The following is a 19,057-nucleotide window of genomic DNA, read 5'->3' on the forward strand; positions in this document are numbered from 1 at the left end:
ATGCACCGGTGGAAAGTCAGAATGAGGAAGGTTAAGAGCGTTGGAAGGGGAATCTGAGAAGGAATGATGCTATAAATAGCCACTGAGGAGCTGACTCTAAATCTGAAAAATAAGTATCCTGTTGTTAGCACACTTGTAAATCAAAACATAAATGGATGAAAAGTTCAGGCTAGGGTGAAGTAGGAGATACTCACCAGATACTGTAGAGAAGGAGATGCTGCTTTGAAAGGCTTCTTCTTTTAGAACAAGCTGTAGCTGCAGCTGTAAAATTACAGTAAACAAGATAAAGACATGTAATTTCCCTCTACTAGGTCAGATTCTTTCTTTCACACAAGCATGTGTGGAGGGCCATCATACTTCTATCCAGCATGCTGTCTATGATATGCCTAGCTCCTCTGATGGGTTTAGTACAAAATAAAACAGTGGAAGAAAAGGACTGCTTGGCCACTGGTTAAGGGAAAATTTTCTTTTAAAGAAAAATTAAATGATGAAACAGAAGATGAGAAGTAAATCTTGTTTGGAAAATGTATATGGTAGGTTTTGGCTCAAGGGATCCTAATATTCATACTCTTGTGTTGTGCAAGCAACCCTTATCCACACAGTAGTGCTGTGAATACAAATTGCTCTTAAAAGACTTGCAAGGATGATCCCTGCAGCTTTTTATCCTCAAAGAACTACAGATGGCTTTTGGGGCAACAGGTTACAGCTCTGAGAACCTGAGCTTTTCATGATTTGCACACTTCACATCCTCAGGGGACACCCTCCGGTCCAAGCACAGATACAGTGAACAATTTGAGGTCACTTCTGTACATCAAAAATACCTGTGAAATTCTGTTAAGAACAATTGTGCTCCTTGTAATGAGATACCTCAGTCACTCACAGAGACTTTATTGGATCTCATCTGTGAGATCACTGTGACTGTCATCTGTGATATGTGCATGTAGGAGAAAAAATCATACCAGGTCACTTCTTCTGTAGTTATTGGGATGTTTCTGTTCATATTTCAGTTTGGCTGTATTGCATTACATTGTTGTGTAGAATTTAGTAAGTTTGCTAACCAGTGGTTTAATTGCCATACAGCATACTTTATACCTAGATTATTCTAAACATTTCTGTTTCAGGGACATTTTTCAATTAGTGTTTCATCATAACATTTCTTAGGGTTTTTACTGTGGGTTTTTCTGGTGGTGTAATGGATGTACCTTTACGGTTAGGTAAATGCCTTTGTTATGATTAGAGTTCTTTAAAGTTTGTCTCTAATACATGACTGAGTCTCTGAGGAATTTACCTACTTCACCTAAGAGCATTAAACCCTGTCTGACTAGGTCTTTCTGAGGTAGCTGAGCAGAGTGCCAACCGTAAAATCACTTTGGTTGAAAAAGACCTCTAAGTCAAAGAAATTCTGGTCTCTGCTTAAGTGTTATGAAATAAAATGGAACTTTTGATGGAAAGTCTAATTCTCCATTTGCTTCTGATTTCCACCAGTGGATTGGAGATAGTAGTTGAACCCCCTGTGTGATGTCTCAGATCTATGGCAGTCTGGATTCTCAGTGCAAGTAGGGCTTCATTCTCTGCAAGGAAACTGTTGCCTGTTTGAAGCTATCATTGCAGTGAGGTCTTTGGTCCTTACTTTTCTTAACTAAATAGTTCAATTTCTACTTTGACCCAGATGAGAGCTTTGAGTTGTCTTGCCCCTCAGTTTTTTCTGCATGCATGATACATTCTGCTTTCTAAATATATATATATATTTATTATTATTATTTTTTTTTTTCTGTAGGATATTGGTGGACAATCCATTCAAGTGTTCCTGTGAAATTATGTGGATCAAGAAATTTCAAGAGACCAAGTTTTACACAGAAACTCAGGATTTATATTGTTTAGACGACAACAACAAGAGGACAGCCTTGATGGATATGAAGGTCCCAAACTGCGGTAATATTCTTTTAACATAAATTTTCTGCTAAATTATTGTAAGACAGGAAAAACAAACTTCTTTTACAAAATAATATTCAGAATGATGACAGCACTACTAAAGGAAAAGGCTTTAGGGGAGTTATTAACCAGTCGGTGACTGTCTTTCATTCCATATGGAATATCTCTGGAAGCTTCAAGTACCTTTTTTTTTCCCTTGATCCTTTAAAAATGTACTATTATTCAAGTGCAGAAAAACAGAACGTGAATTATAGATAACAGACAAGAATTATATAAAAAGTATGTGCCTTTGTTAAACTAAATAGTAATGCTTTCAAACTGAACAGACACAAAATTCTTCCTTGATTTTTTAAGCTATTTGAGGTTAATGAAGTCTTTACTTTTCTTCAAAATTACAAACTCTTGTACTAGACAGTGGAGGAAAATTCAGAAAAACTGACTGCTAACAGCAACAAATTAGGGAATAGCTCTGCTACAGAGATAAAAGTCTACTGAGTTCACTCGTATAACTTACGCAAAAGAGTCATTGCAAACTTAGGTCTGTAATATTTTGCAACATATTGTTTTCAGTTAGCTTATGTGGATTTTGAGATAGTGGGACAGGCCATCCCTGTGCTTTGCTTCCTGTATATGGGACAACTGGAAAGTGGTTTCACCCACCATATGAAGAGATACCTTTTCTACTGTGGGTGAGGGACAGAGTCTGGGTGTTTCTGACATGGTATGGAACCTGCTGAAATCTGAAGTTTTTGCTTTCCACTATCCATTGAGCATCCTTTTCTTGATTGTGTATTTGGAGGGTGCAGCACCCTCTGATAGGAGCTGCCAGCAAGGAACAGCCATCGCAGAGACATGCTGCAGACTTTAACACATGCTGGTGGTAATGTCTATCATGGCCATATACCATTCCATTAATCTTGTGTCCTGCATCCTGCTAGGGCCAGGTGTCTTGGCTTATTCAGGACAAAAATCATGATAGTGTCTGATGGGATTAAAAATAACATGCAACTTGTTCAGGGGGTCTCGTGTGCTGCACAGTCTGCTTTACCTGACATGGGAGATGATACCAACTCCAGCTAAATAGAACCAAGCCCCAGTCTCAGTTGGATGGAGTAAAAGGTAGATTAATCTGCTGGATATAGGAAGGTCTCCTGGTGGATTGAAATCAATTGGTATGAAATAGGAATGCCAGCATAGTCTTTCATAACATCGTTGGCTGGCTAGAAGCTGCCAGGCAGATAGGATTTTTCTTTGAAAACTTTGGTGCTAAATACCCAGGATTAGGCCTATGAGACATTATTTCTTTCTCCTGGTTCTTGACCATCTGCAGTCACAATAGATTTGGCAGTGACCTGTTGATACTGTGTAGACATATGTGTGCACACGTGCTCATCATGTGGGCACATCTTGACTAAAATACCTGACATGAGAAGGAAATGTAGTACTTCCAAACAGAGGAGGAAAAAGAGAAGGAAATGTGAGAATATATGACATTCAGATGTGAAATTTGCATATGGAAAATTTTGCATACAGCTCAAGATTTGTATGGATATCCACAGAGGCCTGCAAATGAATCACACTATTGGCTTAATGTTGTTTTACAGTGTGTGAATTTCGCTAGATCTTATACACCTGTATTTTTCCTTAATTTTATTATTTTATTTTGTTTTGTTTTGTTTTGTTTTTTATTTTTTTTAAACTTAATTTACCTTTTTTTTTCAATATGAACAAATGCAGGACATAGGTTTTTAATAAAGGTGACAACACTGCCGTTTCCCACACACAGAATCCCAGATGAGGAGCAACAATTGCCTTGATGACCATGGCCTGTATTCTGAAAGGTCCACTGCATGGCTGTTGGTTTCAGTATCTCTGCAGATATTTTTTCTGTGTTTAAAAGCACAAGACAATTAAAAAACAACAACAACAACAACAAAACACTGTTGTAGTTAATTTAATTTCTAGCACTGTTTGAGAGGCTAGTAAGTAGAACTGAAATAGATGAAGAATTCAGCTTTTGACATACATTATTTACAGTTATTCAGTCATTGCTTTTTTTTTCTTTCTTTTTTTTTTTTTTTCCCTGTGAACTACACGACCCGTCTAGCTCCTCTGATGTCAAGAGAATTTTTTTAGGCATGCAGATTTTGAATGTTGTTAATAAAACTTTTCCTAATTTTCTCCAACAATAAAAGGGTTTCATCCCTTCGCTCTGTTTTTTTTTTTTTTTTTTTTTTTTTTTTTTTTTTTAATTTAGGAACCGAGCAAACACACTCTTTTGTGTGTGTGTGTGTGTGTGTGTGCAGGTGTTATTAATTACTTCATGATATTATACTAAGTGGCTGGTACAGTATGCGGTAAATGTCTTGGTAATAGGACATCTCGCTACTGTGTGCTGTTAATAAACCTCTTGCTGGGAAGTTGGAAGAGACCACTGTGGTTTCTTGATCACAAGGCTCTGGTCTGTAGATAATTGATGTGAAAATTAGCAAAGTTCTGTGGTACTTTACTTATTGTTTATATGGTGGAAATGTTCATTAATGTGCTGATTAAAGGCTGGTTGCAATTTAGATGCCATCAAATTTGTGATTTCTTTTCTTGAGGTTTAAAATCAGGTATGCTGACTCACCAGAAGATCATTTCCAGCTGCAGTATTAAGTGTCCATCAGTTGTGATGTTCACAACATTATTTTTTCAACTTCATTTGAAATATGTTTACGTATGATGAAAATATTTGGATACTTTTCAGTTTTAAAGTCAGACTTAATTACTATATGAAAAGTTTTTATCTACTTGTACCACAGTAGTTTTTAGTAAAGCTTTTGGTGTAGAGATTTGGTAGTGTTTAGTTCTTCCATTTTCGCTGTATTTGCTGATTGACCATGTAACATTGACAGCATTGCTGCCCTGACATCCTTTTGTTCTGTTTTGGGTTGGGTTGTTTCCACCTGGTAAATTGTGTTAGAAAACCTAGAATGCGAACTAAATAAGTAAATAGTTGGGTCTTGTTACTACTTCTGTAAGTGATGGCTGCAATTGCACTTAACACTGATGTGTTAAGTCTGTGGAAGCAAGACATGTTCTATGTGTAGGGTAAAATCACATGAAAGTCTATCAGTTTGCCCATCACCTGGAGCTCACTGAATGCAAGGGAGGCAAAAAATGGTTCTTCGAGACTGATTATTAAGGTGTTTGTTGCTTTCCCTGGTAAATATTCGATCATTTGGCTATTATTGTTGAATTCACTGATACTGGAGATGTCTTTTTTTTCTTGTGTTTTCAGGAGAGGCATGGCTTCTACAGCTGTATTTGCATTCCCATATGAATTTTTTGTTGCTCTGTATCTCAGTCTGGTAATGTTATTATGTCTTATGTGGCCAGTTTAGCTAATCAGATAGATCGTTTTATATATGCTGGTGTGGGGCTTGATCTGGCTTTCAGTATTGTTTATCCTACCAGCATTGTGTGCTTATTTATCATATGTTGTCTCCGCAGATGTTTTCTGTCTGTCATTGGTCATACATGCTAGATAAAGTATACCAAACAAAGTTGCAAATTATTCTCATGTACTAATTTGTTGTACATATAGCAAACATGTGCAGACTGGCTATTTGTTTATATATGCAGAAATTTCATCTGACCTAAGATGTACTTTTATGATTGCTAATTTTTTTTCTGTCTCTTCCCTTGTGCATGAGGTACTGTAAGGGGTGGGTGTTGATCTTAGTTTAGTGCTGCTTCTTGTATATAACTAACAGAATTTAGAAGTCATTGTTGTAATATAGAGTTACAACATACAGAAATGTGTTGTCCATTTCTTGCTTTGTTGGGAAAGCCATGACATTTTTACAGGCAACTGTTCGGATGATTATAAATGGACTTGAGTGGGTCTGGCTTCATTTCAGCCTCTTTCTGGGGGTAGATTTTTGTCCTAGAGGTAAATAAGTAAAAGAAATATCAGATTGAAGACAGGCAGTTATAAATTCTAAGGGAGGAAAAAGGCAAACTGAAGGATTGACAGGTTTATTCTTTGGATTTACTTTTTTTATTCTTTGAAGATTTGTAGTATTTGTGAGTCAATAAAACAAGCATTAGTTCTTAGGCAGTCACAGTACAATGCAGTCTCAAACCACAAGCAAAGGCATAATCCAGTCGGTGTTGACATCTTTTTTCATTATCAGCCAGAATTCACAGATAAGAGTATCAGGAAGAGAACATTACAGGCAGAATGAAGTGAGTTTAAAAAAGGCCTTAAACATTCTCCATGTTTACCTTTCAGAATATTCATGGGCTCTCCAGCCTGTGTTGTTTATTTTGGCTCAAGAACTAGATGTTATGCATGATGTATGGTGGCAAACTGTTCTTATTTTCTCTGTAAGAGTTTTATTTCTTATCTGTGATCATGGACTGCATTTTTTTTTAATAAGTGTTTTGACAGTAGTAGGGTTTCACTGTTGCAGTTGAGTTAGAATTTTCCTAACTTAATTAAAATAATTTTCCTTATTCCAGCTTTTCAGTGAAAATAAGCAATAATTTATGGATATTTGAAAAGGCAACAGGAATCTAATTTTCAAAGACATGTACATAACTTACTTGTAAGTATGCAGACTTTGATCTGTTCATGAAGCGACCATTAACTTTCATACAGATATCTAGATATAAGTTATGCAAATTAGGGCTTCTGAATGATGTTAGTTGAATGTGTATGTGAACATGTCATTTTTCAAAAAAAAAGCAGAATTTCATTTTGTAATACTGATTTAATTTCTTCCTGAACTTGAATGAAGTAAGCTTATAATACAAAGCTGGTTAGAAATACAAAGTGGTAGAACAATACCTAAGGAAAAGAAATGTTTCTTAACCATTCAGGTATTGATCCTGAACTCAATGCATTGTACACATTTGCCAAGTTATTCTCTGTGCCTGACTTGGCACATCTGCTTAAGTGTGGAGTACTGATCTAACAAGGGAGAATGGCAATATGGCTATTGGCTGTAGGTATTCCTACTTTGCTTGTGATGTAAATTCTGATGAAGACTGACAACCATATTCCATAGAAAAGACTTTTTCACTTAAAAAATTGAGACAATTCATGAAGACATCCCTTTAGCCAAATGCAAACTTGGTGTCAAAGCGAAACCCATAATTTTACTTATTTATGTCATTCTCTGAAAATGTTTCTCTTTCAGGGTCATGCGTTCATCATGTTGCAATATTTGACACATTAGCATTATTTTCTAGACACACATGGAATTCTCCAGATAAACCTACAGGAATTGAAACCACATTCCTTGCAAGAGCGAGTAAGAAGCTGTTTGTTAAAGATTCACATAAGCTAGATTAAACCTGATTAACTTGCATTACAAAGGCTGTTTAGCTCAGTTCATCTATTAAACTTGTGGCTGCTGTATTCACCCAACTACACTGAATGCATTTGTTTTTCTTTTGAAAGCTGATGTGGATAAACTGAAGCTTAAATACCAGTTGAGAACAATTTTTCCAGATGTAATTTAATTTCCTTAATCATTCAGGGAATTTTGAGAGAAAAAAACATGGCTGGAGACGGTTAGCAAGGGAAGTGGTGATGAGATTAGTAGCCTCTACAAAAATATATAATCTGAAAATTCTTGCAGTCAAACTTGATATTAATAATGGGAACAAGGTCAATTAAAGAGTTTGGGTGCTGCAAAATCCTTTCTTAATAAGTACCTTTCTGCTAGAACCCTCACCAGGCCTACTGACATGGAAGGGCCTGGGCAGAAGTTCCAGAGCTGAAATAGCTAGGGAAAGAAACCTTGGACACATAGCTCATAGGCCTTCCATCTGGTCTGAAAGCTCAGCAGCAAGCTTCAAAACGTCTGTACAGGTTGAGTGCAGAAGATGGGTCTCTTATCCACGTGAACATGTTCTGGTACAGAGCAGGTGGTGGTTTTTTGCCTGCCTAGCTTTCATGATGGCATTTGAAGCACTGTCTGAAATGTACAGACAGCACAGCTGTGCACCCTGAACATTCTGCAGAGGTTGTGTTTGCTTCTGTAATTGTGAAGATGGGTTAGCAAGTTTTATGTTCTTCGTGGTGGCACAGACAGTATCTACTTGCAGAATTTTGCTTCTAGTGATAATTTCAGTTAACCAGGGAGTGATGGAGTGCATAAAGGCAAAATAAGGGTGTGTTGGCTCTGGGAAAGCATACTTTAAATAATGATCATCTTCTGGTAGAGGCTGTACTTGTTTAATTATTTTCTGTAAAAGTTTCCAGCTGAAAGTGACAATCAGGCATGTCATGATTAGAGGCAGATGCCTTTTAATATTTTACAATATTTGGGTGCCTCAGTGAGCTGCCACATCACTCATTCTGCTTCCCTGCAGAAAGACATTCCTCCATGGACTGACAAGGTGGGAGTCGTGAGTATCAGATCTGTCGTGGTACGAAAGAAATCAGGACTTTTAAGAAGGTATACTGAGGCAGCAAGCACATCTAGTGAGAGGTAGTCTGAAATGAGCTTGTTCAGTGTGCACATGCCTTCCAGCTGCTCATTAAGAAATGCTAAAAGCTTTGGAAAGTCAGAGCAGAAGGACTCTTCTCAAGGCATTGTCAAGGATCCTCTATGTTTGGACTCAGTCTCTCTCAACAGTAGGAATTCATGCCTTTCCTTTCAAAAGGGCACAACAAGAGTTCCTCTTTTTATTTGATTTTACTTAAAAAAAAAAAAAGAGAGAGAGAAAAAGAAAAGAAAAAATAAATTAGTGGCTATTTGAGGGGATTTTGTAACACTTCTCTGGATTCAGCAGAATCTAACCTACAAATTCAGGGATAATCTCACCACCAACCTGTATAGTATTTGAGACTATTCTAGCTTAACCCTGTCAGACCTATGTAAAGTACCATAGTCAATATGGAAAATACCTACCAAGATTTGCTGTGCTTCTTGGAGAGCTTATCTCTGTTCAGTGCTTTATTTAGTGGTTGTCTCAAGAGCTAAAGAGGTTTTTGTCTGGGACAGTTTCTTTAGTTTACATTGACACTCAGTGGACATACTGTGGAAATAAAATAGTGAAAAGCATCATAAACCAGGATTCCTTCTCCTTGTTTCAGCTTACCTTTTAGATTAGTACCTTTACTCTTCATTTTAATCTGATAGAAATTCCAAATTGTGTTCTGCACAATAGCAAAATTACAGTGGACAAATGCAGAGTAGTGCCTGATGGTTAGAGCAGTGAAGCAGAAAGGTGCAGGCTTCTCTACCCTCTGGTTGCTGAAATAATGTTTTGTATGTGTTTCTAATTTCTTCTGTTTCTGTATTTTGTTTGACTTACTTATATATATATATATATATATATATATGTATATATACACATCTGTGTGTATATATACATATATTTTTATATATGTATATGTATATTCACTGAAAATGGCTGGGGTCATCTTGGAATAGCTTCCGTGAGATTTCTGCAATTATTTCTATGTATTGAATATTTTGATTCTGGGGTTGTAATGCAACAGGAAATTGAAACAATGATTTATGTTTCTTCATGTTTTGCATATAACCTTTTGGACTGTCCTTTTTACATTGCTCTAAACATGTAGTCAGGCTGATTTTTGGCCCTGTGATTCTGCAGACTTTGGTGGAAACATGCCCACTTACCCCATGGCTGAAATTTGGCTTGGAGCTTGTTGGCTGCAGATAGCTGCTAAATGAAACACAGGAGGTGAATCACATACCCAACAGCTCCTAGCTTTATAGCTGGAATTACTAGACAACTTTTTGTGTTGTTTTTAAACCCATAAAAGGCCATAGGAAAAGACCTTTAGAATTTGTAGGCATTCCTGTATTTTCAAACAAAGCAGAATTTTAATAGAATTATATGAGAAAACCTTATTTTTCTTCTGTATTGATGAAAATGATTTTAGAGACAGTAAGGTCTCTGAAACTTGCAGATCCATTTGCACAGTTCTTAACAAATTGCATTGTCAACCATCCTGTTTTCAGGTTCTAGACAGCGCAAGTAGTGGGTGTAACTAAGCGGTAGTGTAGTGCTGTAATTAGTTGAATCCTTTCTCCCTAGAGAGAAAAAGCAAAAGCAGGGGAGCCGAGAAACTTGGACTGTGTTTAAAACTTATGTGAAGTAAGCAGTTTGGGACGCTATATCTTATGAATCATAGAAGATATTTTATAAATCAGTGGTTCTGCCTTTAAATGCTTCAGTTTGATAGATGGTTGCTGGCCTTATCATTAATTTAATCATTCTGGGTCTGATATATTTATTAAAAAAATGATTAAGGACTTAAGATAAGGATTCATATGACCTTATGGAAATTCATATGCAGTTGACTAGTTATAAGGGAAAAATGTCATTTTTTTCTTGATAACTGTTTGTTCTTACCACAGAACAGGTTGACCTGCAAAAATGTGCCAAGCTAAAAAGAGATGTCACGGGCCACATTAAAAACCACTTAGTGACAAGGCATTATGGCTAGACTCGTGGGAGTTTGTAGACAGGCTGATGAAAATCAGGGGTTTAATGTGCAGAGGAGGGCATAAATGAATGTAATATTGAATTTATGGTGTTCTCTCAGGTACTCATTTCTTCATCATGTCATTTTTTAGGTATTAGTGATGGTAACTGACCATATTGAGAAAACTTTTTGATTAAGGTTTTCAGGCAGCTGAAGAAATCTTAGAACTAAATAGATGAAAAATGAAACTGAAAAACTCTATCTGGAAATAATTTTGTAAAAATTTTTGTAACTGTTAAGATAGTTAACCAGTGAAGCAACATCTTGGGTGTAATGGTAAAATCGTTTCTTCTTGCTTACTGCACTGTTCTAGAAGTTGCTGTAGTACACTGGCTAGAATATGAACTTGGTCCTGAGAGTTGAGCTGCTGACCATAATTTGCATTAACACTCAGTTGTTTCTTAATTAGGTCATATGCTTCCTTTGACAGATGCAGTGACTGCTTGGCTCTACCAAAACTAGTGTAACTTTTCTGTAGAAAGTAGTAAGTAGCAGCATGAGGTCCTTGAAAGCTGTACGAATTTAGACATGTTCTTTTTATTAATTGCCATTGACAGTTGTGTAGCCAAATGCTGTTGTAACCTTTGAAAATTTTAGCCAAAAGATTTGGTTTTGTGCTTGTTGAAGTCCCAGCTGTGCACTCCGAATATGTGAGTTATTCCCTAGCTATTCTTCACAGTTCCACTATAACAAGGCCTCAGGCCACTGATTTGCACTGATTTTAAGGTAAATAGGTCCCCCTTTCTTAACGGAGGGTTTGTTCCTTCTGAAGCCTGACATGATACTTAGGGAGACTCATTGGACATAAATGAGCCTCTCCTGCTTGCCTCTGTTTTGGCCCATTGGTCTGGGGTGAGTGGAAGTAACTACTTATTCTAATCCAGTTACTTATTCCCTGGAATAAAATGTTATCAATTTTAATATGAAAACAGATTTTGTCTGTATGTATAGGTATACAATAGCCATAATACCTATACATAATGAAACACATAGATTTTATTGTACCCTTGCTATCCATCCATTAAACTCAACATTACAATTTTAAATCCTCAATAGCAAGTTCTGTTCTCCTATTTTTGAGAGATTGGAAAGCTTTGAATAGATGTTAAAAAGAAAAAGGGCATGAGAAAAAACAAATACAATAGAGTGATCTTAAGAAGATCATTCAGATCATTCTTTTCTTAGAACACTTTCCGAGGAGTTTTACACTTAAACTTAGGACAGCACTCAATGAATTTGGAATTCAGAAACAAATTTCAGAGATGGTAAAAGGGAATGCTTTTGCATACAGTCCGGACAGTACACCTGTGAAACTCATTGCTCTAGAAAGCTATTAAGGCTAAGAACAGAGCAAACTTAAAAAAATAAATCAGATACTATCAGGGTTATTACTGATATCCAGAATTATAATAATTAATGCTATCAAAGTTTGAAAGAAATACTATGTTTCAAGCTTTGGGGCATAGGCTAATCTCTGTCTGACAGATATCAGGATGAGAGTTGTGGGAAGATGATGTCATGTCTACCTTGTGTGGGCTGTTGTGGTACAGTCTAAATTCACTCTGCTGGCAGTATACAAAACCATTTGAACCTGTCGTGTGGTTGCTTGCATCGATTGCTATATACAAAGTCCTTTTAAATGTGCATCTATATTAACGTAAGTGATAGTCATCTAAAACACCATGTTTAGCCAAAGTAAGTTAGGAATAAGTGCAGCAAGGCTGAATATCTTTGTAGTATTGTAGGTGTCAAAATGCTACTAATTCTTATAAATGGTCTCACACTACTCTGAGTACACATACTGAGCATATGTATCTGTTAGGGAATATTATATCTTTTTGTATTCAGTTACTTGTAAGTACGGATTTTGCTCCTTGGTCGCACTGCTTTACTGGCAAGTCCAATATATCACCTTTTTTAGATCTGAGGTCTTATGTTGCTGTCTGTTTTCTCTAAACAGAGCCACCTCTCTCAACTAATGTGTATTTGCCTGTGTAGTAGTCTGAGTGCCACCTGAAAAAAAGACAGAATGACATTGGTGAACAAAAGTTCACTGGCTCAAGATGTGCTACTAACAGAAATGTATCCAAAGGCAATTCTTTTGTGTTTCCCCACCCTTTCATGACTGGAAAAGGAATAAAAGAAAACACATACAATTATGTGATTACACTATAAAATATAATACAATACAGTATTATTAATGTAATATATCTGTTATAGTCTTAATTTTTTTTCTGTGTTGCTTTCTGCAAGATCCTGTAACTGGTTTTTAGCGTAAAAATAAGAATCTACAGAATAAAAAAAAATAAAATTATTTTTTAACCTTCTGGCAGGATTCAAGCATGATATAGCTGTCTTCCTCAGACCTATAACATGAGCATGGTATGTGCAGACTTTTGGAAAGTGGGAACAAGAACCAGTACCAAAGGAATTCAATTTTTGTTGTCTATCCTGTGAATAACACAGCAGGACGAAGCTGTCTCAGAACTTAACAGCTATTAAAGCAGGGATCTAAGAGACCAAAGTTACCTTAATTTGCTTAAATGACAGGTTTCATGTGAAACAATGTGCTGTTACGAACCATGTAGGTTTCAACAGTGAAGCACTGATCTATCATGTAGACCTTGTCCCTAGTACTTGTGCCTGGAAGAATGGAGAGTGGTATCTGTCTGCATATCCAGGTCTGGCAAAAGCAATTGGAAAGCTTTTCAGAGGTGGTGTGAAACTTTATAAAGTAAATGATCTCATTACTTCTCTCCTTGTTCCTTAACCAGTGTAATTAATATCCAAATGTTCCCTAAGATTAGTTTTATTTCCTGCCCAACTAGTTGACAGACACTGCTGAGATTTGAATTCACAGCAGGCGAGAGCAGATGGCTACCTTTGCTGACAGATTACTGCATCAAGATGTACAAACTGTCCAGCTTTATCTCGATAAACTTCTACATATGATTTATAAAGTGAAAATAATAGAATAAATCCATGATGCCTATAATGAGAATCATATTACAGCCCTGCTTGAAGCACTAGAATTATCTAAACAGTTATCATGTACTCGTGCTGATCTTCAAACCTTATTAGGCAAGAAAGCATTGCCTGGAAAATGATTAGTCTTCTCTTTGCTATTAGTTCCTCTCATTTCATTTTTATTGAACTAATAAAACTTAAATAGAGATTTCCAATACATATAGCTTCTGTTGAACTTCTGGCAAATGTATTAAAGTGTTATAGTTCACACTAACAAGGTGGTTAGTTGTTTGTTTGGGGCTTTTTACATAAGTAAAGAGGGATATAAGTCCTTCTGTAAAGTTTCATACCTTCAAGTACATAATGCAAATTCTGTACTCTAACTTGTATATATATGTATTAAAAATAAACAAACAAACAAAAAATTGTTTCAGGAAAAGAAAATAGTTGCAGGATCATGCATACATATCCAGCATAGTAGATAAGCTAGGTTATTTGAGATCATAAATTGCAAGTAAAACTTGCACAGAACTGCTGATGAGAAATAGAATCATAGAATCATCAAGGTTGGAAAAGATCTCCAGGATCATCCATGGACCAACCATCACCCTATCAATAAACCATGTCCCTAAGCACCACATCCAACCTTCCCTTAAACACCCCCAGGGATGGTGACTCCACCAGCTCCCTAGGCAACCTGTTCTAACACCTTACTACTCTTTCTGAGAAGAAACGTCTCCTAATTTCCAACCTAAACCTCCCTTGGAGCAACTTGAATCCATTCCCTCTAGCCCTATCACTAATTACCTGTGAGAAGAGGCTGACCCCCAGCTCCCCACACCTTTCTTTCAGGTAGCTGTAGAGAGCCATAAAGCATCCCCTGATCCCCCTCTTCTCCGGACTAAACAACCTCAGTTCCCTCAGCTGCTCCTCATAGGACTTGTGTTCCAGGCTCTTCACCAGCTTAATTGCCCTTCCCTGGACATGCTCCAGGGCTTCAATGTCTTTCTTGTACTGAGAGGCCCAAAGCTGAATACAGTACTCGAGGTGTGACCTCACCAGAGCTGAGTACAGGGGGACGATCACTTCCCTGGTCCTGCTTGCTACACTGTCCCTGATACAAGCCATGGTGCTGTTGGCCTTCTTGGCCACCTGGGCACACTGCTTGCTCATGTTCAGACAAGTTATTGACCAATGCCCCCTGGTCCTTTTCCTCTGTTTAGCTTTCCAGCCACTCTGCCCCAAGTCTGTAGCGCTGCATAGGGTTGTTGTGACTAAAGTGCAGCACGTAACCATGTTGAACCTCATCCCACTGGCTTCTGCCCATTGACCCATCCTGTCCAGGTCCCTCTGCAGGGCCTTTCTACCCTCCAGCATAAATTCGTTATAAAAGAGGGCAAGGCTTTTTACAATACATAGCAGCTCCACCTGAAGCTGCAGAATTACTTAAGAAATAATTAATATTTCTAGCATGCTGCGTCATTATTTGCTTTGTTAAGAAATTTGATGTGTGGCCCTGTGTACTAGGTGTCTATTGGTATTCCTTACATTTTATTGAGGAGGGTCAGTCTATAATTCCTCGTGCATTTGGAAGCACTTATATATTTATTCTTCTGGAAGCTCACAGTGCTTTGGGTGCTAAAGACTGAGGTGCAGAGTGGTTTATAACTACGAGTTGGAGGGGGAGTCCTGCCTTCTGCAAAATTTGGGTAGTTTTCTGAGAGCAATAGCTAAGCCTACTGGCATGCCTTGGAAAGCAGCTCTGTGCAATAGCCAACCCTCTCTTCTGCCCTTTCTATCCTCTGTTTTGATATATTCAGTGCTTTGTTTCCCTCATTTTGTACTTGAAAATTTGTGTTTTTTGCTCTCTGTGAGCTGTGTCTCTGTGTGAGAGGAAGGACTCTTGTAATCTCTTGTGTGGTGCTGGGTATTTTCCCATTACAGTTGTGGAGAACAGTGAGAATACCACAGCGTCAGTTACTTTCTGGAAAATTAAGTTTTCTTTGCAACTGTAACAGAAACAGCTTAAATTTCCAGGTTTAAAGAATGAGGGGAAGGTTTTAGTGTTTTTTGTTTGTTTGTTTGTTTGTTTGTTTTTCTTTCTTTCTTTTTTTTTTTTTTTTTTAATGTTAAAAACTGAAGTTAGGATAAATTCTGTTTGCCCACCTGCAACAGTTGCCTGTATAATTAACTTAATGTGTTTTCGTTTGCAGTAATGTTTTCTGAAGATGTGAAGCAGAGGTGGCGCAGAAAAATGTTATAGCTGCTTAAAGATTATAGTTTACGAAGATGTTGTTTGTACTTTATAATTCAACAGTAACTGACCACAGTGAATGTCTAATTTAGTGTTGTTTTGGCTTGTATTTATGCAGTTTCCTTAGAACTGAGCAGTGTCTATTTCTGCCACATACAAATGCATGTGTTTTTTGTTGTTGTTTTTTCTATCACAGACTTACCCTCAGCAAACTTAAGCAATTACAACATCACCGTGGTAGAAGGAAAGAGCATCACATTGTATTGTGATACTAGTGGAGGGCCGCCCCCTAATGTGTCCTGGGTGCTCACTAATCTTGTTTCAAACCATGAGGTAAGTTTCATATTCAAAGAGGTGATAATTCCTATACAGATATCTGCTGATGGATGGAATGAAGTTTGTGTCCACCTTTAGTTAACTTCTTATCAAAAAGATTAAATAGAAGATTGATTTTGGACTCTAATTTAATTCCCAATTTCTTTCAATCCAGGGCAGCTGCTGCAGTGCTTTTGGAAAATGGCAAACACTTGTTAATTCAGATTTGTAAATGAGTGTGCAGTAATTTTTTGGGGTTAACATGGTGAATAAAGATACTGAAGCAAAAGTCCTTTCTCAGTATCACATATACCTATGCAGATAGAATATCTCTTACCTACCCAAGGCATGAAAAAAGCCTTAGGTTGTTAATTTGTTATATTTCCAAGCCAAAACCTGCATGTCCATATTAACTGTTGGTTGGACAATTTTGTTCATCAAAATTAATTGTTTTGTGTTTTATTTCACTTTTTTTTTCAAGAAAACAAACTACAGAGAGTCAAGAAAGTTAAGGTGAGGGTTTTATTAAAAAGAATGTTTTTTTTTTTTTTTTTTTTTTTTAATGAAGTATGAAGTTTTTAGCTCAACATAGCGAAAGAGAGTGGGAATTTTGTTTTCTGAGAGTTTTGTGTTATATGTCCTTTCCTTGGACTGTATGCATAATGGAGATAGACAGTTCATTCTGATGGAGTTGTTGATAAGAAGAAGTTTTTAACCAGGTGCAGCTGCTGACCCCTTAAATTGCCATAATTTTCATGATTCAAGGCCTTCTATTATTTACAGTTTCATGGCATTGGCTACCATGTATTCATGAGGGTGCAGACAACCTAAAGCTTTCTAGTCTGTAAAAAGTGTGGGATGTGTACTTCAAAAACTATTCCTGCAGTGTGAGAATGCCAGGACCTCTGGGGTGTCTTTACCTTTGTACTTTCTGCCCTGAGGTCATTGTATTGGGCCGTATAGATAGGCTTTGATTACTGTGTCTCTCAGCTTCCATAAGAAAGAATTCTACAGAGCTCTAGTTTTATTTTTAAAACTTTTTCTAATCTGGAAAACTACCCAAAGGAACCAGTCATCGTAAAGAACAAGAAATTAAAACAGTTTGGGGAACTTATGCCAAGTTGTGCTTTTTCTTTTTCTTCTTTTTCCTTTTTTTTAGTTATGAGCCAAAACAAATGTGGGATGCTGTTCAAAAAGTGAGATCACTTCATTTTTTAACCTTCCTATCTTTCAAATGCCGTGTTCAGTTTTCTTCAAGCTCTCCAGAAATACTCTGTCCTGGCATAACTTCATGTTTGAGATTTCAGAGGGTCTCATAATATAGGCTGGCTACAACCTTAGTTGTGGAGCACAGTAGTCTTTTCAGTAGCAGAAGAATGAGTGCTTTTTAAGCCTCATTCACAACTATCCTTCCCTTCTCCATGAGTGTTGTTTTTTTTTGTTTCCTTTCTCTCACTTTCATATCTATATTTCTGACTCCCTTTTCTTCACCTCCTATGCTGCCTTTGCCTGCTTTTTCTCTCTTTCCCATTTTACAAAGGGAAATGTTAACAAAAGTTAAAACTATACTCTAGTCCTACATTTCACCATATGATTATTTTTTTATGCTGGTATATAAATTTATTTATGTCAGTTAGATTTTTCTTGCTATAGATTTCAGCCCTGAATCCACTATTGAAGCCCTCTGCTCTGAATCCAGCTTTAAGTACTTCTCACCTCTGAGAGCTGCACGTAGAGAACAATGCAGTGGGCTTTTTGGCTTTTCCATACTGCCTGATTGATACCATACTGACTGATAACAGTGTCACGCTAATATCAATGTCACACTGATATCAATGGGGCATTTAACTCAAGTGGGGTTTAGGTGGGACCTTGAGGTTCAAACTTTTGGTCCCGTATGCAGGAGTATCCCCATGTGTCCCCGTTGACTGCTGCTGAAGGTCACTGTGGTTTTACATGTGCAGGGTATTATCTTTTTGTCTACTGTGCAACACTGAAGCATGCATGTACGCTGAAAAATTATTTCAAAAGGAGTTTTTTAAAAAGAATACTAATTATTGTATGTTTTCTAAATATGTTTTGGTTCTTTTTCATTTTAAGAATGTAGTTTTGCATTTTATAAAAAATTCAAGTGTGGAAATAGTTATTTGGAGATCACATGAATGACCTGGTTTAAGAAAACACAGTCTTTAACAACTAGCTTTAACAACTAGCTTTGTTAGCTGTTCTGTTGTTGTTGTTGTTGTTTTGTTTTGTTTTTTAATGATTCTGCCCTATTCTTTGTTTTTAAATGTTTTTATTATTATTTTTTTAATTAATCTGCCCTATTCACTTTGTGCAGTGTAGCACAGCTGCATATTTAATATGGCATTTAAGCTGTAAATGTGCCGTGAGCTTTCTAAGAATCACAAGAATCAAGAGTTCTAAGATTCATAATTCTTACCTTAATTAGCCTTAGTGCTCAAACACATAAAACATTACTTATAAAACAATGCTTATAAAACAGTAGCTTATAGGTATTAGAAGGGATGTAATTTCTCATAAATTGTTTACAAGAGGAAGAAGCTTTCAAGAAAAATTTGGCTTAAGGAGGGGGGAGAAGACACACAGTTGTCACAGTGCAGTAGAGCTCAGAAGGCAGCAGTGAAAGAGATATCATACTTAATAGCGAAGAGACAAAAAGCAATAAAGAAGGACTGAACAGAATATAGGGGGGGAGGAAAAATTCAAGTGGACCAGAGATGGACCATATAAATAGGTCATGAAATGGAAGAAAGGGATAAGGAAGGGTGTGGGTCAAGAAGAAGACATTTTTCTAGAGGGGAAGTGTTTAGAAAAGACAGAAACTGAAAGGAACAGGACAGAGAAATGTACAAGTGCAGTGTTTGCAGCAGGACTACACTTTTGGAACTCCAACCACCAATGGTGCTGTCTTTTGTGTCTGTTGGATAAGGTGCCAAAGTAACGTTTTGATTAATTACAGACCAAAGGAGCTAAAGGGAAGGGAAAACGAAAAATGCCATTAAGCTGTGGCCAATGATACCCTGCCTCTCTCTTGTTTCTTTAGGCTT

At 37.0% G+C, this 19,057-nt stretch overlaps 1 protein-coding gene across 1 annotated transcript in view; it reads left to right on the forward strand.

The window, feature by feature from the left end:
• Positions 1–1,784: 1,784 nt before the first annotated feature.
• Positions 1,785–19,057, forward strand: part of NTRK2 (neurotrophic receptor tyrosine kinase 2) — a gene marked incomplete at its 3' end in the record, with an annotated part of 169,987 nt that continues 152,714 nt past the window's right edge. The window contains exons 1-2 of the mRNA XM_084304803.1: positions 1,785–1,932; positions 15,868–16,004. Coding sequence (XP_084160929.1) covers positions 1,818–1,932; positions 15,868–16,004 — 252 coding nt within the window. The 5' untranslated portion in view covers positions 1,785–1,817. The remainder of the gene's footprint in view (positions 1,933–15,867; positions 16,005–19,057) is intronic.

Source organism: Netta rufina (assembly GCF_964035555.1).
Source record: "Netta rufina genome assembly, chromosome: Z".
NCBI classification, from domain to species: Eukaryota; Metazoa; Chordata; class Aves; order Anseriformes; family Anatidae; genus Netta; species Netta rufina.